Source organism: Patagioenas fasciata, chromosome 32 (genome assembly GCF_037038585.1).
Source record: "Patagioenas fasciata isolate bPatFas1 chromosome 32, bPatFas1.hap1, whole genome shotgun sequence".
Taxonomy (NCBI): Eukaryota; Metazoa; Chordata; class Aves; order Columbiformes; family Columbidae; genus Patagioenas; species Patagioenas fasciata.
In genome coordinates this window covers 2,225,934-2,250,836 of record NC_092551.1, presented here as the reverse complement: position 1 = coordinate 2,250,836, position 24,903 = coordinate 2,225,934, and the positions used below count along the sequence as shown (strand labels likewise).

At 66.0% G+C, this 24,903-nt stretch overlaps 2 protein-coding genes across 6 annotated transcripts in view; one reads left to right on the top strand and one right to left on the bottom strand.

The window, feature by feature from the left end:
* Positions 1 to 12,058, bottom strand: part of TECR (trans-2,3-enoyl-CoA reductase) — a 28,960-nt gene extending 16,902 nt beyond the window's left edge. The window contains exons 1-5 of one of the 4 annotated variants that reach the window (XM_071800601.1): positions 11,933 to 12,057; positions 5,978 to 6,028; positions 5,840 to 5,891; positions 3,455 to 3,499; positions 840 to 943 (exon numbers count right to left, since the gene is read on the bottom strand). In XM_071800601.1, coding sequence (XP_071656702.1) covers positions 840 to 943; positions 3,455 to 3,499; positions 5,840 to 5,891; positions 5,978 to 6,028; positions 11,933 to 11,947 — 267 coding nt within the window. In that variant the 5' untranslated portion in view covers positions 11,948 to 12,057. Of the gene's footprint in view, positions 1 to 839; positions 944 to 3,454; positions 3,500 to 5,839; positions 5,892 to 5,977; positions 6,029 to 11,932 lie in introns of all 4 variants that reach the window. The other 3 variants (XM_065859232.2, XM_071800602.1, XM_065859233.2) reach the window with 3 other exon arrangements.
* A 2,895-nt stretch (positions 12,059 to 14,953) lies between these two features.
* On the top strand, positions 14,954 to 22,776 carry DNAJB1 (DnaJ heat shock protein family (Hsp40) member B1). Of its 2 annotated transcripts, none has more exons than XM_071800674.1 (3): positions 14,954 to 15,376; positions 17,966 to 18,534; positions 22,608 to 22,776. In XM_071800674.1, exons 1-3 carry the CDS (start codon positions 15,166 to 15,168, stop codon positions 22,770 to 22,772), a joined length of 945 nt encoding a protein of 314 aa, XP_071656775.1. In that variant the 5' UTR covers positions 14,954 to 15,165; the 3' UTR covers positions 22,773 to 22,776. The 2 variants fall into 2 exon arrangements, with proteins under 2 accessions (XP_071656775.1, XP_065715310.2); XM_065859238.2 differs by having other exon boundaries at positions 14,962 to 15,376; positions 22,542 to 22,776.
* The last annotated feature ends 2,127 nt before the right edge of the window (positions 22,777 to 24,903 follow it).

The window sequence follows — 24,903 nt, the reverse complement described above, 5'->3', positions numbered from 1 at the left end:
CACGGGGACAGACGGATGGATGGACAGATGAGGGACGGACACGGGGACAGAGGGACGAACGGACAGACAGAGGGCAGAGGGACAGACACAGGGACAGAGGGACAGAGGGACGGACAGATGAAGGGACAGAGGGACGGACACGGGGACAGAGGGACAGTGGGACGGACAGATGGACAGATGAAGGGACAGAGGGACAGACACGGGGACAGACGGATGGATGGACAGATGAGGGATGGACACGGGGACAGAGGGACATGGGGACAGAGGGAGAGACACAGGGATAGAGGGATGGACGGACAGATAAAGGGACAGAGGGACGGACATGGGGACAGACGGATGGATGGACAGATGAGGGACAGACACGGGGACAGAGGGACAGAGGGACATGGGGACAGAGGGAGAGACACGGGGACAGAGGGATGGACAGAGGGACAGAGGGACCGACACGGGGACAGAGGGAGAGACACGGGGACAGAGGGATGGATGGATGGACAGATGAGGGATGGACACGGGGACAAAGGGATGGAGAGAGGGACAGAGGGAGGGACACGGGGACAGACGGATGGACACGGGGACAGAGGGACAGAGGGAGGGACACGGGGACAGAGGGACAGAGGGAGGGACACAGGGACAGAGGGACAGAGGGATGGACAGAGGGACAGAGGGACAGAGGGATGGACAGAGGGACAGAGGGACGGACACGGGGACAGAGGGACGGAGGGACGGACAGATGAGGGACGGACACAGGGACAGAGGGACGGACAGATGGATGGAGAGACTAAGGGACAAAGGGATGGACACGGGGACAGAGGGACGGACGGATGGACGGACGGACTGACCGTGACCCAGCTGATCTGGGCGCCCAGGTCCCGGAAGTAGAAGGTGGCCGTGGTGCCCACGGGCAGCGACTGCAGCACGTCCTCGTCACGCAGGGAGCGGCCCTCTGGGGACACCGGGGACATGGGGACACCGGGGACATGGGGACACCGGGGACACCCAGGGACGCGCACATGGGGACACCGGGGACATGGGGACACTGGGGACACCCGGGGACGCGCACATGGGGACACCGGGGACAGACAGGGACACGCACATGGGGACACTGGGGACACCCGGGGAGGCGCACATGGGGACACTGGGGACGTGCACATGGGGACACTGGGGACACCCGGGGAGGCGCACATGGGGACACTGGGGACGTGCACATGGGGACACTGGGGACACCCGGGACAGCGGGGAGAGCGGGGACAGGGACATGGGGACACTGGGGACACCCGGGGACACCCAGAGACACCCGGGGACAGCCGGGAGAGCAGGGATAGGGAGGTGGGGACACGGACATGGGGACACCGGGGACAGATAGGGACAGCGGGGTGAGTGGGGACAGGGACATGGGGACACTGGGGACACCCGGGGACAGAGGGGAGAGCGGGGACAGGGACATGGGGACAATGGGGACACCCAGGACAGCCGGGAGAGCGGGGATAGGGACATGGGGACACGGACATGGGGACACCGGGGACACCTGGGACAGCCGGGAGAGCGGGGATAGGGACATGGGGACACTGGGGACACGGACATGGGGACACCGGGGACACCCGGGACAGCGGGGAGAGCGGGGACAGGGACATGGGGACACTGGGGACAGACAGGGACACGCACATGGGGACACTGGGGATGCAGACATGGGGACACCGGGGACACCCGGGACAGCGGGGAGAGCAGGGACAGGGACATGGGGACAATGGGGACAGGGACATGGGGACACCGGGGACACCCGGGGACAGCGGGAACTGTGGGGACAGCGGGGAGAGCAGGGACACCCAGGGACAGCGGGGACAGCCAGGGACAGTGGGGAGAGAAGGGACAGCCAGGGACAGTGGGGACACTGAGGAGAGAAGGGACATGGGGACAGTGGGGACTGTGGGGACACCCGGGGATGCTGGGGACAGTGGGGACAGCAGGGAGAGAAGGGACAATGGGGACAGCGTGGACACCCAGGGACAGAGGGGACACCCAGGGACAGTGGGGACAGCGGGGAGAGCAGGGACAGTGGGGACACCCAGGGACACTCGGGGACAATGGGGACAACAGGGAGAGAAGGGACAGCAGGGACACCCAGGGACAGCGGGGAGAACAGGGACAGTGGGGACAGTGGGGACAGTGGGGACAGTGGGGACACCCAGGGACAGCAGGGACACCCAGGGACAGTGAGGAGAGCAGGGAGAGCAAGGACAGTGGGGACAGCGGGGACACCGAGGGACAGTGGGGACAGCAGGGACACCCAGAGACAGTGGGGACACCCAGGGACAGTGGGGGTAGTGGGGACACCAGGGACAGTGGGGACAGCAGGGACACCCAGGGACAGCGGGGGCAGTGGGGACAGCGGAGACTGTGGGGACATTGGGGACACCAGGGACACTGGGGAGAGCAGGGACACCCAGGGACAGTGGGGACACCCGGGACACTGGTGACAGTGGGGACACCCAGGGACAGTGGGGACACCCGGGACACTGGTGACAGTGGGGACACCCAGGGACAGTGGGGACACCCGGGGACAGCAGGGAAAGTAGGGACTGTGGGGACAGCGGGGACACCCAGGGACAGCGGGGATTGTGGGGACAGCAGGGATAGTGGGGACACCCAGGGACACCAGGGACACCCAGGGACAGCGGGGAGAGCAGGGACACTGGGGACAGCAGGGACACCCAAGGATGCTGGGGACAGTGGGGACAGTGGGGACAGTGGGGACACCCAGGGACAGTGGGGACACCGGGGACAGCAGGGACACCCAGGGACAGTGGGGACACCCAGGGCCACCAGGGATAGTGGGGACACCAGGGACACTGGGGACAGTGGGGACAGCAGGGAGAGCAGGGACAGTGGGGACAGCAGGGACACCCAGGGATGCTGGGGACAATGGGGACAGTGGGGACACCCAGGGACAGTGGGGAGAGTGGGGACACTGGGGAGAGCAGGGACACCCAGGGACAGTGGGGACACCCAGGGACAGTGGGGAGAGCAGGGACAGCAGGGACAGTGGGGACACCCAGGGACAGCGGGGACAGTGGGGACACCCAGAGACACCCAGGGACACTGGGGACACCCAGGGACACCCAGGGACAGCAGGGACACCCAGGGACACTGGGGACAGTGGGGACACCCAGAGACACCCAGGGACAGCAGGGAGAGCAGGGACAGCGGTGACACTCGGGGACAACAAAGGGACACCACAGGAACACGCAGGAGAGAACACAGGGACACCAGGGGACAGCGGGGGACACCACGGGGCCACTTGGGGCCACCAGCAGACACTGGGGGGACACCACAGGGACACCACGGGACACCACAGGGACACCTGGGGACACCATGGGACACACAGGGACTCCCAGGGACACCATGGGACACCCAGGGACATTGAGGGGACACCTTGGGGACACCGGGGGACACTCACTGGGGTCCAGGCGCAGGGACTGCCGGGCTGGGTACCACTGGGGATCTGCGGGACAGAGGGGACAGTGGAGGTGGCACCGTGGGGACACGGACGGTGGGGACAAGGGGGGTCCCCATGGTGCCACAATGGGCCCTGGGGACAAAGGGGGTCTCCAGGATGTCACAATGGGCCCTGGGGACAAATGGGGGTCCCCTGAATGTCACAATGGGCCCTGGGGACAAGAGGGGTCCCCATGGTGCCACAATGGGCCCTGGGGACAAGAGGGGTCCCCACCATGTCACAATGGGCCTTGGGGACAAAGGGGGTCCCCTGAAGGTCACAATGGGCCCTGGGGACAATGGGGGTCCCCATGGTGCCACAATGGGCTCTGGTGACAAGCGGGGTCCCTGGGGACAGCCCCGTGACAGGACCCTGGTGACAATAGAGTCGCCAGTACCCTGTGACACGTCCCTTGTCACAACAGGGTCCCCAGCACTCCATGACGGGTCCCCAACGACAATGAGGGTTCCCAAGGGCCTGTGACAGGTCCCTGGTCCCCAAGGGGACCATGATGGCCCTGTGACACGTCCCCACCCACCATGAGGGTCACCATCACCCCATGGTGGGTCCCCAGGGGCCTGTGCCAGGTCCCACAGGTGACCACAATGGCCTTGTGACGGGTCCCTGGTCACAATGAGGGTCCCCACCACCCCGTGACAGTGTCCCCATGTCCCACTGACACATTCCCACCCACCATGAGGGTCACCACCACCCCATGGCGGGTCCCCATGGCCTTGTGATGTGTCCCCACCCACCATGAGGGTCACCACCACCCCACAGTGGGTCCCTAAGGGCCTGTGCCAGGTCCCACAGGTGACCACAATGGCCTTGTGACGGGTCCCTGGTCACAATGAGGGTCCCCACCACCCCGTGACAGTGTCCCCATGTCCCACTGACACATTCCCACCCACCATGAGGGTCACCACCACCCCATGGTGGGTCCCCATGGCCCTGTGATGTGTCCCCACCCACCATGAGGGTCACCATCACCCCATGGCGGGTCCCCAAGGGCCTGTGCCAGGTCCCACAGGTGACCACAATGGCCTTGTGATGGGTCCCTGGTCACAATGAGGGTCCCCACCACCCCGTGACAGTGTCCCCATGTCCCACTGACACATTCCCACCCACCATGAGGGTCACCACCACCCCATGGTGGGTCCCCATGGCCCTGTGATGTGTCCCCACCCACCATGAGGGTCACCACCACCCCACGGTGGATCCCCAAGGGCCTGTGCCAGGTCCCAATGGTGACCACAATGGCCTTGCGATGGGTCCCTGGTCACAATGAGGGTCCCCACCACCCCGTGACAGTGTCCCCATGTCCCACTGACACATTCCCACCCACCATGAGGGTCACCACCACCCCATGGTGGGTCCCCATGGCCCTTTGATGTGTCCCCACCCACCATGAGGGTCACCACCACCCCACGGTGGATCCCCAAGGGCCTGTGCCAGGTCCCACAGGCGACCACAATGGCCTTGTGACGGGTCCCTGGTCACAATGAGGGTCCCCACCACCCCATGACAGTGTCCCCATGTCCCACTGTCACATCCCCACCACCATGAGGGTCACCACCACCCCATGGTGCGTCCCCATGACCCTGCGATGTGTCCCCACCCACCATGAGGGTCACCACCACCCCACGGTGTGTCCCCAAGGGCCTGTGCCAGGTCCCAATGGTGACCACAATGGCCTTGCGATGGGTCCCTGGTCACAATGAGGGTCCCCATCACCCCGTGACAGTGTCCCCATGTCCCACTGACACATTCCCACCACCATGAGGGTCACCACCACCCTGTGACTGGGTCCCCATGACCCTGTGATGTGTCCCCACCCAACACCATGGTCCACACCACCCTGTGGCAGTGTCCCCATGGTCCTGTGATGTGTCCCCACCCACCATGAGGGTCACCATCACCCCACAGTGGGTCCCCAAGGGCCTGTGCCAGGTCCCACAGGCGACCACAATGGCCTTGTGACGGGTCCCTGGTCACAATGAGGGTCCCCACCACCCCATGACAGTGTCCCCATGTCCCACTGTCACATCCCCACCACCATGAGGGTCACCACCACCCCATGGTGCGTCCCCATGACCCTGCGATGTGTCCCCACCCACCATGAGGGTCACCATCACCCCACGGTGTGTCCCCAAGGGCCTGTACCAGGTCCCACAGGTGACCACAATGGCCTTGTGATGGGTCCCTGGTCACAATGAGGGTCCCCACCACCCCGTGACAGTGTCCCCATGTCCCACTGACACATCCCCACCCACCATGAGGGTCCCCACCACCCTGTGGCAGTGTCCCCATGTCCCACCGACGTGTCCCCACCCCACCCCCACGTACGGGCCTTGTTGAACAGGCTCTTGATCTCGGCGATCGTGGCGTTGGGCTCCACCTGCAGGGGGGTGGGGGACACACACACGGTGTCACCTCCACGTCCCCGTCCCCAACCCCGCGCCCCCGTCCCCGCGTCCCCTCTACCTTATCGAGGAAGCAGAGCTTCTCCCGCGTCCGCGCGTCCAGGATCTCCACCTCGAAGAACAAAACCACCTTGTAACGCTTCTTGGCGGGGGGGCCCTGACGCCACAACGCCAACACGGGGGCTGGGGACATGGGGGTCCCCTCCCGTGACACCCCCGCGCCCTCCATGGCACCGGGGACGGCGCGGGGACGCCGAAATTCGATAGGGTGCTGGGGAGCTGCTAAATATAACACCCCCCCCCGCCTTTCCACCCCCCAGCCTGGTTTGGGTGGCTCTTGGCCCTGGTGGCCAAGGAGGTGGCCCCGGAGGTGGCCCCGGTGGTGGCCACGGGAGGGACGGGGTCGCTGGGGACCGGGGGACACGGGGACGCGGCGCAGGTGAGGATGGACCCTATGGGTGTCCCTGAGGGTGTCCCCAAGGGTGTCCCTGAGGGTGTCCCCACGGTGTCCCCAAGGGCCTCGGTGGCACGAGGGAGGGGATGGGCTGGGAAGAGGCCACGCGGTTCAATGTGACCGAGGGGGGGACGGGTGTGCGTCACCCGGAGGGAGCGGGATGGGGACAGGGACGGGCAGGCTGTGATATGGGATTGTCACGCTGTCACACGGGATTGTCACCCTGTGACATGGGATTGTCACCCTGTGACAGCCTGAAGGGGACAGGGACTGTCACCGTATGACATGGGACTGTCGCCTTGTGACATGGGACAGGAGACTGTCCCCCTGTGACACCATGAAGGGGACAGGGACTGTCACCCTGTGATATGGGATTGTCACCCTGTGACACGGGACAGGGGATTGTCACCCTGTGACACCCTGAAGGGGACAGGGAACTGTCACCCTGTGACAGCCTGAAGGGGATGGGGAACTGTCACCCTATGACATGGGATTGTCACCTTGTGACAGCCTGAAGGGGACAGGGACTGTCACCCTATGACACGGGACTGTCGCCCTGTGACATGGGACAGGGGACTGTCCCCCTGTGACACCCTGAAGGGGACAGGGACTGTCACCCTGTGATACGGGACTGTCACGTTATGACACGGGACTGTCACCCTGTGACACCCTGAAGGGGACAAGGGACTGTCACCCTGTGACATGGGACTGTCCCCCTGTGACACCCTGAAGGGGACAGGGAACTGTCACCCTGTGATATGGCACTGTCACCCTGTGATACAGGACAGGGGACTGTCCCCCTGTGATATGGGATAGGGGACTGTCCCCCTGTGACACCCTGAAGGGGACAGGGACTGTCACCCTGTGATATGGGACTGTCACGTTATGACACGGGACTGTCACCCTGTGACACCCTGAAGGGGACAGGTAACTGTCACCCTGTGATATCGGATTGTCACCCTGTGACATGGGACATGGGATTGCCACCCTGTGACACTCTGAAGGGGACATGGAATTGTCACCCTATGACATGGGATTGTCACCCTGTGACACCCTGAAGGGGACAGGGAACTGTCACCCTGTGACATGGGACTGTCCCCCTGTGACACCCTAAAGGGGACAAGGGACTGTCACCCTGTGACATTGGACAGGGGATTGTCACCCTGTGACACCCTGAAGGGGACAGGGGATTGTCCCCCTATGATATGGCACTGTCACCCTGTGATACAGGACAGGGGACTGTGCCCCTTGTAATATGGGATAGGGGATTGTCACCCTGTGACATGGGATAGGGGATTGTCACCCTGTGATATGGGACTGTCATGTTATGACACGCGACTGTCACCCTGTAACAGCCTGAAGGGGACAGGGAACTGTCACCCTGTGACACGGGACTGTCACTCTGTGATACCTTGAAAGTGACAAGGAACTGTCACCCTGTGATATGGGATTGTCACCCTGTGACATGGGACATGGGATTGTCACCCTGTGACACCATGAAGGGGACAAGGGACTGTCACCCTGTGACATGGGATAGGGGATTGTCACCCTGTGACACCCTGAAGGGGACAAGGAACTGTCACCCTGTGACATGGGACTGTCCCCCTGTGACACCCTGAAGGGGACAGGGACTGTCACCGTGTGATATGGGACTGTCACGTTATGACACGCGACTGTCACCCTGTGACACCCTGAAGGGGACAGGGACTATCAGCCTGTGACATGGGACTGTCACCCCGTGACACCCTGAAGGGGACAGGGAACTGTCACCCTGTGACACAGGATTGTCACCCTGTGACACCCTGAAAGTGACAAGGGACTGTCACCCTGTGACATGGGACTGTCCCCCTGTGACACCCTAAAGGGGACAGGGGATTGTCACCCTATGATATGGCACTGTCACCCTGTGATACAGGACAGGGGACTGTCCCCCTGTGATATGGGATAGGGGACTGTCACCCTGTGACACCCTGAAGGGGACAGTGAATTGTCCCCCATGACACCCTGTAGGGGACAGGGGACTGTCACCCTGTGACACGGGACTGTCACCCTGTGATATGGCACTGTCACCTTGTGATATAGCACAGGGAACTGTCACCCTATGATATGGGACAGTGAACGGTCACCCTGTGACACCCTGAAGGGGACAGGGAACTGTCACCCTGTGATATGGGATTGTCACCCTGTGACATGGGACAGAGGACTGTCACCCTGTGACACCATGAAGGGGATGGTGACAGTGACACCACCGGGGGGTCTATGGGAGCCCTGAGAACGGTGACAGTGACAGTGACACCACCGGGGGGTCTATGGGAGCCCTGAGAACGGTGACAGTGACACCACCGGGGGGTCTACGGGAGCCCTGAGAACGGTGACAGTGACAGTGACACCACCGGGGGGTCTATGGGAGCCCTGAGAACGGTGACAGTGACAGTGACACCACCGGGGGGTCTATGGGAGCCCTGAGAACGGTGACAGTGACAGTGACACCACCGGGGGGTCTATGGGAGCCCTGAGAACGGTGACAGTGACAGTGACACCACCGGGGGGTCTATGGGAACCCTGAGAACGGTGACAGTGACAGTGACACCACCGGGGGGTCTATGGGAGCCCTGAGAACGGTGACAGTGACAGTGACAGCACCGGGGGGTCTATGGGAGCCCTGAGAACGGTGACAGTGACAGTGACACCACCGGGGGGTCTATGGGAACCCTGAGAATGGTGACAGTGACAGTGACACCACCGGGGGGTCTATGGGAGCCCTGAGAACGGTGACAGTGACAGTGACACCACCGGGGGGTCTATGGGAACCCTGAGAACGGTGACAGTGACACCACCGGGGGGTCTATGGGAGCCCTGAGAACGGTGACAGTGACACCACCGGGGGGTCTATGGGAGCCCTGAGAACGGTGACAGTGACAGTGACACCACCGGGGGTCTATGGGAGCCCTGAGAACGGTGACAGTGACGGTGACACCACCGGGGGGTCTATGGGAGCCCTGAGAACGGTGACAGTGACAGTGACACCACCGGGGGGTCTGAAGGAGCCCCGAACGCAGTGACAGTGACAGTGACACCGCCACAACGGTGACAGTGACACCGCTGGGGGGGGAGGTTTATTTTGGCTCATCCCCCGCCCCCCACCGTGTCCCGCGCGGTGTCACCGTCGCTGTCACCGTCGCTGTCACCGCTCAGCTATGACAAACACGACAAACATCCGCCCCTGGCCCCTCCCACTGCCACCGGGGGGGGGACAGGACCCACCTGCCAGCCGTGGGTGTGGGGACGCTATGGGGGGGACACTATGGGGGGGACACTATGGGGGGGACACACCACACCATGGGGACACTATGGGGGGGACACTATGGGGGACACACCACACCATGGGGACACTATGGGGGGGACACTATGGGGGGGACACCACACCATGGGGACACTATGGGGGGGACACTATGGGGGGGACACCACTCCATGGGGACACTATGGGGGGGACACTATGGGGGGGACACCACTCCATGGGGACACTATGGGGGGGACACTATAGGGGGGACACCACACCATGGGGACACTATGGGGGGGACACTATGGGGGGGACACTATGGGGGGGACACCACACCATGGGGACACTATGGGGGGGACACTATGGGGGACACACCACTCCATGGGGACACTATGGGGGGGACACTATGGGGGGGACACCACTCCATGGGGACACTATGGGGGACACTATGGGGGGGACACCACTCCATGGGGACACTATGGGGGGGACACTATGGGGGGGACACCACACCATGGGGACACTATGGGGGGGACACTATGGGGGGGACACCACACCATGGGGACACTATGGGGGGGACACTATGGGGGGGACACTATGGGGGGGACACAGTGTTTCTTGCCTCGACTTCTGGATGGGCAAGGGGGGGGACAAAGGGGGAGTTGGGGGGATAGAAGGGGGGACAATGGGGAACACAACGTGGGGGACAAGGGGGGACAATGGGGGACAAGGGGGGGACAATGGGGGGATAACGGGGGGACAAGGGGGACAAAGTGGGACAAGAGGAGGATAAGGGGGGGACATGGGGGGACAATGGGGGACACGGGGGGACAGTGGGGGACATGTGGGGATATGGGAGGACAAGGGGGGGACATTGGGGGACAAGGGGGGACATTGGGGGATAAGGGGGAACAAAGCGGGGACAAAGAGGGGACAAGGGGGGATGTGGGGGGACAGTGGGGTGGACAAAGGGGGAAGAAGGGGGGACAAGGGGGGGATAAAGGGGGGACAAAGGGGGATAAGAGGGGGACAAAGTGGGGACAAAAGGGGGGACATGGGGGGATAAGGGGGGACAAAGTGGGACAAGGGGGGGGACAATGGGGGACAAGGGGGGGGACAAGAGGGGGACATGGGGGGAAAAAGGGGGACATGGGGGGAAAAGGGGGGACATGGGGGGGATAATGGGGGACAAAGGGGGGTAAGGGTAGGAAAAGGGGGGACAGTAGGGGGACATAGGGGGACAAGGGGGGACAATGGGGGGGTCATGGGGGGATAAGGGGGTCAAGGGGGGACAATGGGGGACAAGGGGGGGACCTGGGGGGATAAGGGGGGACAAAGTGGGACAAGAGGAGGATAAGGGGGGGCATGGGGGGATATGGGAGGACAAGGGGGGGACATTGGGGGACATGGGGGGACAAAGGGGCGACAAAGCGGGACACGGGGGTCCTTCCCCCCGGGGAAAGCGGGGACCCCCCCGAGGTGTCACCCCCTCCCTCTCCCCGCCGTGGGCGGTGCCACACCCGGTGACGTCATCGTTGCCGTGACGTCACCCCCCTCACCCCCGCGCCGGCGTGGGAGGTGCGGCCGGGACGGGCCCGGGCACGGCGGGGAGAGCCCGAGGGGGCGGCCGGGCCCCGCCGAACCGGATCGGGCCGTTCCGAACCAGCCCGAACCCCGCCGAACCGGATCGGGCCGTTCCGAACCAGCCCGAACCCCGCCGGACCGGATCGGGCCGTTCCGAACGGGATCGGGCCGTTCCGAACGGGATCGGGCTGCTTCCGAACGCGATCGGGCCGTTCCGAAGCAGCCCGAACCCCGCCGAACGCGATCGGACCGTTCCGAAGCAGCCCGAGCCCCGCCGAACGCGATCGGGCCGCTCCGAACCAGCCCGAACCCCGCCGAACGCGATCGGGCCGCTCCGAACCAGCCCGAACCCCGCCGAACGCGATCGGGCCGTTCCGAAGCAGCCCGAACCCCGCCGAACGCGATCGGGCCGTTCCGAACCAGCCCGAACCCCGTCGAACGCGTTCGGCTCCCGCCGGAAAGCCCCGGCCCCGCCCCCAAAGGCGGGGCTGAGCTCCTGCGCATGCGCACACCGATATTCTCCCCCCCCCTCAGCGGCGGCCCCGCACGCATGCGCGGAAGGATGGCGGCGGCCCGCGGGGAGGAGAGCGGGGTCAAGCGAGCCGGACCGGGAGGAGGAGCCGGTGGCGGGGCCGGGCCGGGCCCGGGGTGAGGGTGAGGCCGGGGCCGGGGCCGGGGCCGGGGCGGGCGGGCCGCCTCACCTCGTAGTGCTTCATGGCCGCCGCTGCTCCGCCGCCGCTCCCGCCGGCCGCCCCCGCTCCCCCCACGTGACCCACGCGTTTCCACCTGGCGGGCGGGGCCCGCACCGCAGCCAATCGGCGCCGCGCGGGTGTGGCAAGTGGCCAATCAGGACCCGGGGGACCCCTCCGCTCTTGCCCCGCCCAGTTTCTGCGGTAACGGGAAAGCGCGGCCAATGGGGGTGCGGAGGCGGGGCGCGGAGTGACGGAGGCGGCAGCCAATGGGATTGCGGCGCAGCTCACGGGCAGCGCGCTGGGCGGGGGAAGGAGAGGGGCGGGGCCTCGGGGGGCGGGGCCTGCGGGACGGGCACGGAGGGACAAGGGGACACGGGGGGACAAGGGGACACGGGGGGACAGGGATTGTGTCCCCACACAGGCTCTCCCGCCTCCCCCCTTGTCCCCCCCGTGTCCCCCGTCCCCCTGTCCCCATGGCCACGTGTCCCCTTGTCCCTGTGACCCCCATGTCCCCCATGTCCCCTTGTCCCTCATCCCCCCTGTCCCCATGTCCCCAATGTCCCCATGTCCCCTCTATCCCAGCATCCTCATGTCCCCGTGTCCAGATGTCCCCCATGCCCCTTTAGCCCCGTGTCCCCACGTCCCAGTGTCCCCATGTCACCTCACCGGGTGTCACCCAAACAGGGGACCCCCATGGGGACATCGTTAGGGACAACCGCCTTCTGGGGTGACGGGTGCCATGGGAGACGGCGACACGGTGACACTGGGGGTGACACAGGGTGACAGGGACTGGGTGTCGCTGCGGGTGATGGTGGCTCTGGGTGACAGGGACAGGGTGACACTGTGGGTGACACAGAGTGATAGGGACAGGGTGACACTGGGGGTGACACAGGGTGACAGGGACAAGGTGTCGCTGTGGGTGACACGGGGTGACAGGGCCAGGGTGTCACTGCAGGTGATGGTGACACAGGGTGGCAGGACCAGGGTGACACTGGGGGTGACACAGGGTGACAGGGACTGGGTGTCACTGTGGGTGATGGTGGCTCTGGGTGACAGGGACAGGGTGTTACTGTGTGTGACGCTTTGGTGACAGGTACAGGGTGACAATGGGGGTGACACAGGGTGACAGGGACAGGGTGACAGGGGCAGGGTGACACTGTGGGTGACACGGGGTGACAGGGACAGGGTGTTGCTGTGGGTGACACTTTGGTGACAGGGCCAGGGTGACACCGTGGGTGACACAGGGTGACAGGAACAGGGTGTCACTGCAGGTGATGGTGGCTGTGGATGACACGGGGTGACAGGGACAAGGTGTCACTGTGGGTGACAGGTGCTGTGGGTGACAGGGCCGGGCTGTCGCTGTGGGTGACACAGGGTGCCAGGGCGGCACTCCGGGTGGCACGGACCCGCTGTCTCCCAGGGTGGCTCCACCCTCCTTCTCCCCGCCCCCGCCGCGCCCGCTGATTCGCGTAGCGCCGCGGTGGGCGTGGCTCCACCATCCTCCTCCCCACCCTCTCCCCTCCACCGCGCTCTCCCATTGGCCGAGCGGCGCGGTGGGGGTGGCACCACCCTCCTCCCCCCGGCGGCGCGGTGGGCGGGGGGCGTGGCCCTGTCCCCCTTCTCCCCACCCTCTCCTCTCCACCACGCTCTCCCATTGGCCGAGCGGCTCGGTGGGCGTGGCGCCACCCTCCTCCCTCCCCCCTCCCCGCCGTGCCCGCTGATTCGCGTAGCTCCGCGGTGGGCGTGGCTCCACCCTCCTTCTCCCAACCCCCGCCGCGCCCGCTGATTCGCGTAGCTCCGCGGTGGGCGTGGCTCCACCCTCCTTCTCCCCACCCCCGCCGCGCCCGCTGATTCGCGTAGCTCCACGGTGGGCGTGTCTCCACCCTCCCTCTCCCCACCCTCTCCTCTCCACCGCGCTCTCCCATTGGCCGAGCGGCTCGGTGGGCGTGGCGCCACCCTCTTTCTCCCCGCCCCTCCGCGCCGCCGCGCACTCGGACTAGCCGAGCAACTCGGTGGGCGTGGCGCCACCCTCCTCCCCCCCCCCCCCCCCCCGCCGCGCCCGCTGATTCGCATAGCGCCGCGGTGGGCGTGACACCACCCTCTTTTCCCCCACCCCCTCCTCTCCAACGCCCTCTCCCATTGGCCGAGCGGCTCGGTGGGCGTGGCGCCACCCTCCTCCCTCCACCGCCCCCGCCGCTCCCGCTGATTCGCGTAGCTCCACGGTGGGCGTGGCTCCACCCTCCTTCTGCCCACCCCCGCCGCGCCCGCTGATTCGCGTAGCGCCGCGGTGGGCGTGGCTCCACCCTCCATCTCCCCACCCCCTCCTCTCCAGCGCGCTCTCCCATTGGCCGAACGGCTCGGTGGGCGTGGCGCCACCCTCCCCCCTCCCCGCCGCGCCCGCTGATTCGCGTAGCTCCGCGGTGGGCGTGGCTCCACCCTCCTTCTCCCCACCCCCGCCGCGCCCGCTGATTCGCGTAGCTCCACGGTGGGCGTGTCTCCACCCTCCCTCTCCCCACCCTCTCCTCTCCACCGCGCTCTCCCATTGGCCGAGCGGCTCGGTGGGCGTGGCGCCACCCTCTTTCTCCCCGCCCCTCCGCGCCGCCGCGCACTCGGACTGGCCGAGCAACTCGGTGGGCGTGGCGCCACCCTCCTCCCCCCCCCCCCCCCCCCGCCGCGCCCGCTGATTCGCATAGCGCCGCGGTGGGCGTGACACCACCCTCTTTTCCCCCACCCCCTCCTCTCCAACGCCCTCTCCCATTGGCCGAGCGGCTCGGTGGGCGTGGCGCCACCCTCCTCCCTCCACCGCCCCCGCCGCTCCCGCTGATTCGCGTAGCTCCACGGTGGGCGTGGCTCCACCCTCCTTCTGCCCACCCCCGCCGCGCCCGCTGATTCGCGTAGCGCCGCGGTGGGCGTGGCTCCACCCTCCATCTCCCCACCCCCTCCTCTCCAGCGCGCTCTCCCATTGGCCGAACGGCTCGGTGGGCGTGGCGCCACCCTCCCCCCTCCCCGCCGCGCCCGCTGATTCGCGTAGCTCCGCGGTGGGCGTGGCTCCACCCTCCTCCCCACCCCCGTCGCGCCCGCTGATTCGCGTAGCTCCGCGGTGGGCGTGGCGCTGTCCCCCATCTCCCCACCCTCTCCCCTCCACCGCGCTCTCCCATTGGCCGAGCGGCGCGGTGGGCGTGTCCTTGCGGTCGGCGGGCTCTGGAAGGTTCGTGCGGCGGCCCAGAGCGGCGGCGCGGGGGATGGGGAAGGACTATTACCGCACGCTGGGGCTGCCCCGCGGCGCCTCGGCCGAGGACGTGCGGCGGGCCTACCGCCGGCAGGCCCTGCGCTTCCACCCCGACAAGAACAAGGAGCCGGGAGCCGAGGAGCGATTCAAGGAGGTGGCCGAGGCCTACGACGTGCTCAGCGACCCCAAGAAGAGGGAGATCTTCGACAAGTACGGGGAGGAGGGTGAGCGGAGCCGAGCCCTGGGGACGCGGCGGGGGACGGGGGACGGGGGACGGGGTGGGGGGGGTCGGGGTGGTGTGGGGGGGTTGGGGGGCTGGGGGGGTCGGGGTGATGTGGGGGGGTTGGGGGGCTGGGGGTTTTGGGGGGCTGTGGGATGTGGGGGGGATGGGGGTTTTGGGGGGATGGGGGGGATCGGGGTGATGTGGGGGGGTTGGGGGTTTGGGGAGCTGGGGGATGGGGGGGGTTGGGGTGATGGGAGTCGGGGTGATGTGGGGGGGTTGGGGGTTTTGGGGGCTGGGGGATGTGGGGGGGTTGAGGGGTTGGGGGTTTTGGGGAGCTGGGGGTTTGGGGGGCTGGGTGATGTGGGGGGTTTGGGGGGCTGGGGGTTTGGGGGACTGGGTGATGTGGGGGGTTTGGGGGGCTGGGTGATGTGGGGAGGGTTGGGGGGTTCGGGGTTTGGGGGGCTGGGTGGTGTGGGGGGGGTTTGGGGGGCTGGGGGTGTTGGGGGTCAGGGTGATCGGGGGGTCTGGGGGTGCTGGGGTGAGGGGGTGAAGGTGGGGGGATGTGGGGGGAAGATGGACAGTGGGGGGGGCAGAAGGATGGGGCTGGGGAGGAGTTCCAGGTGGGTTTGGGGTGATGTGGGGCTGGGGGGGGCTGGGGGGGGCTGGGCCATGAGAATGGGGGGCTGGGGGGGTTTGGGGTGTGGGGTACCAGGTCTGGTGGGGGGTGCCAATGGGTGCCGTCCCACGGGTGCCGTCCCATGGGCACTGTCCCAGGGGGGTGCCCATGGGTGCAGTCTCAGGTGCCCATGGGTGCCGTCCCGGGGTGCCCATGGGTGCAGTATGGGGGGTGCTGATGGGTGTCGTCCCGGGGTGCCCATGGGTGCAGCTGGGGGTGCAGTCCCACGGGTGCCATCCTGGGGGTGCAGTCCCATGGGTGCCATCCCAGGGTGCCCATGGGTGCCGTCCCAGGGTGCCTATGGGTGCAGCTGGGGGTGCAGTCCCATGGGTGCCATCCTGGGGTGCCCATGGGTGCAGAGCCCTGGGTGCCGTCCCCGGTCCAGGGGGTGCCCATGGGTGCAGTCCCGAGGTGACCATGGGGGCGCCCATGGGTGCAGAGCCCTGGGTGCCGTCCCCAGTCTGGGGGGTGCCCATGGCTGCAGTGCCCTGGGTGCCGTCCCCAGTCTGGGAGCACCCATGGGTGCAGAGCCCTGGGTGCCGTCCCTGGTCTGGGGGTCGCCCATGGGTGCAGAGCCCTGGGTGCCGTCCCCGATCTGGGGTTGCCCATGGGTGCAGAGCCCTGGGTGCCATCCCCGGTCTGGGAGCACCCATGGGTGCAGAGCCCTGGGTGCCGTCCCTGGTCTGGGGGTCGCCCATGGGTGCAGAGCCCTGGGTGCCGTCCCCGATCTGGGATTGCCCATGGGTGCAGAGCCCTGGGTGCCATCCCCGGTCTGGGAGCACCCATGGGTGCAGAGCCCTGGGTGCCGTCCCCAGTCTGGGGGTCGCCCATGGGTGCAGAGCCCTGGGTGCCATCCCCGGTCTGGGAGCACCCATGGGTGCAGAGCCCTGGGTGCCATCCCCAGTCTGGGGGTCGCCCATGGGTGCAGAGCCCTGGGTGCCATCCCCGGTCTGGGAGCACCCATGGGTGCAGAACCCTGGGTGCCATCCCCGGTCTGTGGAGCACCCATGGGTGCAGAGCCCTGGGTGCCGTCCCTGGTCCAGGGGGTGCCCATGGGTGCAGTCCCGGGGTGCCCATGGGGGTGCCCATGGGTGCAGAGCCCTGGGTGCCGTCCCTTGTCTGGGGGTCGCCCATGGGTGCAGAGCCCTGGGTGCCGTCCCTGGTCCAGGGGGTGCCCATGGGTGCAGTCCCGGGGTGCCCATGGGGGTGCCCATGGGTGCAGAGCCCTGGGTGCCGTCCCCGGTCCAGGGGGTGCCCGTGGGTGCAGTCCTGGGGTGCCCATGGGGGTGCCCATGGGTGCAGAGCCCTGGGTGCTGTCCCCAGTCTGGGGGTCGCCCATGGGTGCAGAGCCCTGGGTGCCGTCCCCAGTCCGGGGAGCACCCATGGGTGCAGAGCCCTGGGTGCCGTCCCCAGTCTGGGGGTCGCCCATGGGTGCAGAGCCCTGGGTGCCGTCCCTGGTCCAGGGGGTGCCCATGGGTGCAGTCCCGGGGTGCCCATGGGGGTGCCCATGGGTGCAGAGCCCTGGGTGCCGTCCCCGGTCCAGGGGGTGCCCATGGGTGCAGTCCTGGGGTGCCCATGGGGGTGCCCATGGGTGCAGAGCCCTGGGTGCCATCCCCAGTCTGGGGGTCGCCCATGGGTGCAGAGCCCTGGGTGCCGTCCCCAGTCCGGGGAGCACCCATGGGTGCAGAGCCCTGGGTGCCGTCCCGCGGTGCCGCAGCCGCTCCGGGCGCGCCGCGGTTTGGCTGCGGATCCGGCTGGGCCTGTCGGGGCCCGTCCGGTGCGTCTGGCCGCGCCGCGTCCCGGGGCGCCGAGCAGAACCGGTTCCCCACGCCCGCGTCCCCACGCCCTGCGCCGGAACGCACCCCTCACCCCACCCCACCCACGGCCTCACCGCCACCTTCCCCCTCCTTGTAGGGCTGAAAGGGGGCGCCCCCACTTCCACCCAAGGGGGTTCCAATGGCCCCACCTTCACCTACACGTTCCGGGGCGACCCCCACCAGATGTTCGCCGAGTTCTTCGACGGCCGCAACCCCTTCGACACCTTCTTCGTCCAACGCAACGGCGACGACGATGACGGCGACGACACCTTCACCACCTTCCACATGGGGGGGTTCGGCAACGTCAGCTTCCCCCGCGGCCGGGGGGGCGCCGAGGGCGGGTGCCGCAAGCAGGACCCCCCGGTTCTGTACGACCTGAAGGTGTCGTTGGAGGAGATCTACACCGGGTGCACCAAGAAGATGAAGATCTCCCACAAACGGCTCAACCCAGATGGGAAGACGGTGAGGAACGAGGACAAGATCCTGACCATCGAGGTGAAGAGGGGGTGGAAGGAGGGCACCAAGATCACCTTCCCCAAGGAGGGCGACCAGACGCCCAACAACATCCCGGCCGACGTGGTCTTCGTGCTCAAGGACAAACCGCACAGCGTGTTCCGCCGGGAGGGATCGGACATTGTCTACCCGGCGAAGATCAGCCTGCGCGAGGTGGGTGCGGGCGCCTTGGGGCGGTGGGGACGGCTTGGGGTGGGTTGGGGTTGGTGGGGACGTTTGGGGTGGGTTGGGGTTGGTGGGGACGTTTGGGATGGGTTGGGGTTGGTGGGGACGTTTGGGGTGGGTTGGGGTTGGTGGGGACGTTTGGGGTGGGTTGGGGTTGGTGGGGACGTTTGGGGTGGGTTGGGGTTGGTGGGGACGTTTGGGGTGGGTTGGGGTTGGTGGGGACGTTTGGGGTGGGTTGGGGTTGGTGGGGACGTTTGGGGTGGGTTGGGGTTGGCGGGGACGTTGGGGATGGGTTGGGGTTGGCGGGGACGTTTGGGATGGGTTGGGGTTGGCGGGGACGTTTGGGGTGGGTTGGGGTTGGTGGGGACGTTTGGGGTGGGTTGGGGTTGGTGGGGACGTTTGGGGTGGGTTGGGGTTGGCGGGGACGTTGGGGATGGGTTGGGGTTGGCGGGGACGTTGGGGATGGGTTGGGGTTGGCGGGGACGTTTGGGGTGGGTTGGGGTTGGCGGGGACGTTTGGGGTGGGTTGGGGTTGGCGGGGACGTTTGGGGTGGGTTGGGGTTGGTGGGGACGTTTGGGATGGGTTGGGGTTGGTGGGGACGTTTGGGATGGGTTGGGGTTGGCGGGGACGTTTGGGATGGGTTGGGGTTGGCGGGGACGTTTGGGGTGGGTTGGGGTTGGCGGGGACGTTTGGGGTGGGTTGGGGTTGGTGGGGACGTTTGGGGTGGGTTGGGGTTGGTGGGGACGGCTTGGGGTGGGTTGGGGTTGGCGGGGACGTTTGGGGTGGGTTGGGGTTGGTAGGGACGTTTGGGGTGGGTTGGGGTTGGTGGGGACGTTTGGGATGGTTTGGGGTTGGTGGGGACGTTTGGGATGGGTTGGGGTTGGTGGGGACGTTTGGGATGGGTTGGGGTTGGTGGGGACGTTTGGGATGGGTTGGGGTTGGTGGGGACGTTTGGGGTGGGTTGGGGTTGGTGGGGACGTTTGGGATGGGTTGGGGTTGGTGGGGACGATGGGGATGGGTTGGTCTTGGGGTTGGTGGGGACGATGGGGATGGGTTGGTCTTGGTCTTGGTGGGGACATTGAGGATGGGTTGGTCGTGGTCTTGGTGGGGACGATGGGGATGGGTTGGTCTTGGTCTTGGTGGGGACGATGGGGATGGGTTGGTCTTGGTCATGGTGGGGACATTGAGGATGGGTTGGTCGTGGTCTTGGTGGGGACGATGGGGATGGGTTGGTCTTGGTCATGGTGGGGACGATGGGGATGGATTGGTCTTGGTCTTGGTGGGGACGATGGGGATGGGTTGGTCGTGGTCTTGGTGGGGACGATGGGGATGGGTTGGTCGTGGTCTTGGTGGGGACGATGGGGATGGGTTGGTCATGGTCTTGGTGGGGACATTGGGGATGGGTTGGTCTTGGTCTTGGTGGGGACATTGAGGATGGGTTGGTCATGGTCTTGGTGGGGACGATGGGAATGGTTTGGTCTTGGTCTTGGTGGGGACGATGGGGATGGGTTGGTCTTGGTCATGGTGGGGACATTGAGGATGGATTGGTCTTGGTCTTGGTGGGGACGTTGGGGATGGGTTGGTCTTGGTCTTGGTGGGGACACTGAGGATGGGTTGGTCTTGGTCTTGGTGGGGACATTGAGGATGGGTTGGTCGTGGTCTTGGTCATGGTGGGGACGTTGGGGATGGGTTGGTCGTGGTCTTGGTCATGGTGGGGACATTGAGGATGGGTTGGTCGTGGTCTTGGTCATGGTGGGGACGTTGGGGATGGGTTGGTCTTGGTCTTGGTGGGGACACTGAGGATGGGTTGGTCGTGGTCTTGGTCTTGTTGGGAACGTTGGGGATGGGTTGGTCTTGGTCATGGTGGGGACACTGAGGATGGGTTGGTCTTGGTCATGGTGGGGACACTGAGGATGGGTTGGTTGTGGTCGTGGTCTTGGTGGGGACGTTGGGGATGGGTTGGTCCTGGTCATGGTGGGGACACTGAGGATGGGTTGGTTGTGGTCTTGGTCTTGGTGGGGACGTTGGGGATGGGTTGGTCTTGGTCTTGATCTTGATCTTGGTGGGGATGTTGGGAGCTGGTTGGGCTTGGCTGTGGTAGTGGTGGGGATGTCAGGGATGGGTTGGTCTTGGTCTGGCCAATGGTGGGCGATGGTGGCCAACGGTGGGTGCTGGTGGCCATGGTGGGTGATGGGCGACCATGATGGATGATGATGGATGATTGGTGGCCATGATGGATGATGGTGGCTGATGGGCGGCCATGATGGATGATGGGCGGCCATGATGGATGATGGTGGCTGATGGGCAGCCATGATGGATGATGGGTGGCCATGATGGATGATGGTGGCTGATGGGCGGCCATGATGGATGATGGTGGCCGATGGGCGGCCATGATGGATGATGGGCGGCCATGATGGATAATGGTGGATGATTGGCGGCCATGGTGGTTGATGGGTGGCCATGATGGATGATGAACGGCCATGATGGGTGGTTGATCTGGCTGTGGTGGCCATGGTGGATGATTGGCGGCCATGGTGGTTGATGGGCGGCCATGATGGATGATGAACGGCCATGATGGGTGGTTGATCTGGCTGTGGTGGCCATGGTGGATGATTGGCGGCCATGATGGATGATGGGCGGCCATGATGGATGATGAACGGCCATGATGGGTGGTTGATCTGGCTGTGGTGGCCATGATGGCTGATGGGTGGCCATGATGGAGAATGGTGGATGATTGGCGGCCATGATGGATGATGGGCGGCCATGATGGATGATGGGCGGCCATGATTAGCCATGGTGGTTGATGGGCGGCCATGATGGATGATGAACGGCCATGATGGGTGGTTGATCTGGCTGTGGTGGCCATGATGGCTGATGGGTGGCCATGATGGATGATGGGTGGCCATGATGGATGATGGTGGCCATGATGGCTGATGATGGATGATGGGCGGCCATGATGGATGATGGTGGCCATGATGGATGATGGTGGCTGATGGGCGGCCATGATGGATGATGGGCGGCCATGATGGATGATGGTGGCTGATGGGCGGCCATGATGGATGATGGGCGGCCATGATGGATGATGGTGGCTGATGGGCGGCCATGATGGATGATGGGCGGCCATGATGGATGATGATGGATGATGGGCGGCCATGATGGATGATGGGCGGCCATGATGGCTGATGGTGGACGATGGGCGGCCACGATGGATGATGATGGATGATGGGCGGCCATGATGGATGATGGGCGGCCACGATGGATGATGATGGATGATGGGCGGCCATGATGGCTGATGGGCGACCATGATGGATGTTGGTGGCTGATGGGCGGCCATGATGGATGATGGGCGGCCGTGATGGCTGATGGTGGCTGATGGGCGGCCATGATGGCTGATGGGTGGCCATGATGGATGATGATGACTTATGGGCGGCCATGATGGATGTTGGTGGCTGATGGGCGGCCATGATGGATGATGATGGACAATGGGCCGCCATGATGGATGATGGGCGGCCATGATGGATGATGATGGATGATGGGCGGCCATGATGGATGATTGTGACTTATGGGCGGCCATGATGGATGATGATGGACAATGGGCGGCCATGATGGATGATGGATGGCCATGATGAATGATGTTGGCTGATGGGCGGCCATGATGGATGATGGTGGCTGATGGGCGGCCATGATGGATGATGGGCGGCCATGATGGATGATTGTGACTTATGGGCGGCCATGATGGATGATGGGCGGCCATGATGGATGATGGGCGGCCATGATGGCTGATGATGGACAATGGGCGGCCATAATGGACGATGGGCAACCATGATGGGTGGTTGGTCTGGCTGTGGCGGCCATGATGGCTGATGTGCGGCCATGACGGCCGGCGCTACCGCTGGCCATGCTGGTTACCGGCGACCCCCTGGGTTGCTTGAGGAGCCTCGTGGCGATCCCCGGTGACCCGAGCGAGCGCGGCGTCCCCCGTGCCGTCCCCGCAGGCGCTGTGCGGCTGCACGGTGAACACGCCCACGCTGGACGGCCGCACCATCCCCATGGTGTTCCAGGACGTGCTGAAGCCGGGGGTGAAGCGGCGCATCCCGGGCGAGGGGCTCCCCCTGCCCCGCAGCCCCGACCAGCGCGGGGACCTGGTCATCGAGTTCGAGGTCAAGTTCCCCGACAGGATCCCCCCGGCCTCGCGGAGCCTCCTGGAGCAGATCCTGCCCGTCTGACCCCCCACAGCACACCGGGGGGGGCGGGACCCTGGGGGGACCGTTTGGGGACCATTTGGGGACCATTTGGGGACCATAGAGGGGGGTTTGGGTGAGCTCAGCCCACCCCCAAATCATGGGGACCTGGGGGTGGCCTTGTCCCCCCTGGCTTGGAGTGTGGGGTGTCCTGGGTGTCCCCCCCCCCGCCACCTTGGGTGTCCTGGGGTGTCCTGGGTGTCCCCCCCCCACCTTGGGTGTCCTGGGGTGTCCTGGGTGTGTCCCCCCCCACCTTGAGGACCCTGGGTGTCCCCCCCACCTTGGGTGTCCTGGGGTGTCCTGGGTGTCCCCCCCCTCACCTTGGGTGTCCTGGGGTGTCCTGGGTGTCCCCCCCCCCACCTTGGGGACCCTGGGTGTTCTGGGGTGTCCTGGGTGTCCCCCCCACCTTGAGGACCCTGGGTGTCCCCCCCCGTCTTTGGGTACCCTGGGGTGTCCTGGGTGTCCCCCCCACCTTGAGGACCCTGGGTGTCCCCCCCCGTCTTTGGGTACCCTGGGGTGTCCTGGGTGTCCCCCCCACCTTGAGGACCCTGGGTGTCCCCCCCTGTCTTTGGGTACCCTGGGGTGTCCTGGGTGTCCCCCCCACCTTGGGGACCCTGAGTGTCCCCCCCCGTCTTTGGGAACCTTGGGGTGTCCTGGGTGTCCCCCCCACCTTGAGGACCCTGGGTGTCCCCCCCCCGTCTTTGGGTACCCTGGGGTGTCCTGGGTGTCCCCCCCCACTTTGGGGACCCTGGGGTGTCCTTGGTGTCCCCATCCCTACTTTGGGGGTCCTGGGGTGTCCTTGTCCCCCAATATCTGGGGTGTCCCCCCCTTCCTTGGGGGTCCTGGAGTGTCCTTGGTGTCCCCCCCCCTACCCTGGGGGTCTTGAGGTGTCCTTGTCCCCCATTAGCTGGGGTGTCCTGGGTGTTGTGTCCCCCCCCGTCTTTGGGTACCCTGGGGTGTCCTGGGTGTCCCCCCCCACCTTGGGGACCCTGGGGTGTCCTTGGTGTCCCCATCCCTACCCTGGGGGTCCTGGGGTATCCTTGTCCCCCAATATCTGGGGTGTCCCCCCCACCTTGGGGACCCTGGGGTGTCCTGGGTGTCCCCATCCCTACCCTGGGGGTCCTGGGGTGTCCTTGTCCCCCAATATCTGGGGTGTCCCCCCCCACCTTGGGGACCCTGGGGTGTCCTGGGTGTCCCACTCCAACCCCACCTTGGGGGTCCTGAGCTCCTCTTGTTGTCCCCCCCACCTTGGGGTCCTGGGGTGTCCCCAAGCCCATCCTGGGATGTCCGTGTCCCCCCCATTTTGGGGATCCTGGGGTGTCCCCCTCTCATTTTGGGGGTGACAAGGTGACCTCGTCCTTCTCTCCCAAGGTTTTGGGGGGCTGGGGGTGTCCTTGTCCCCCCCACTCGGGGCTCCTGGTGTCCCTGTCCCCATTTCTGTGTTCTGGTGGCCTTGGGGTGTCCCAATCCTCTCCCCCCCCCCCCCCATTTTGGGGTCCCCCCCATGCTCTGGGGGGGTCCGGGGTGTCCCCATCCAGCCCCCCCTCCCGGGTCCCCCTGTCCCCATCATCTTGGGGGTCCCCCTGTCCCCATCCCCCCCCATTTTGGGGTCCCACCCAGAGTCTGGGGGGTCCCCCTGTCCTCACTCCCTCCCCCCCCATTTTGGGGTTCGGGGAGGGTCCGGGGTGTCCCCATCCAGCCCCCCCCATCCCCCCCGTCCCCATCATCTTGGGGGGTCCACCTGCCCCCCCCTTCCCCCCCATTTTGCCCCCCCCCCCCCCCAGGTTCTGGGGGGGACCCCCTGGGGGGGGGGGGGGGTTGGGGGGGGCGGGGCCGCGGGCGGCTCGGGGGGGTGGGGGGGGGGTGGAGGGGGGGGGGCAGGACCCTCTTATCCTTTGGGATAAAACCACCCGGAAAGGGTCAATTCCTGCAACAGGAGCGCACGAGTTCGGCTTTGTATAAAGCGCTGAAACCTCCGCCGGCTCCCGCGTCTTTTGGGGGGGACGGGGGGTGCTGGGGGGGGGGGCTCCCCCCACATTTGGCACCGTGGAGATGGGACGGGGGGTGACCCCTCCCCACCCAGGGGGTGCCTTAGGGGCTGTGACCCCCAAAATGA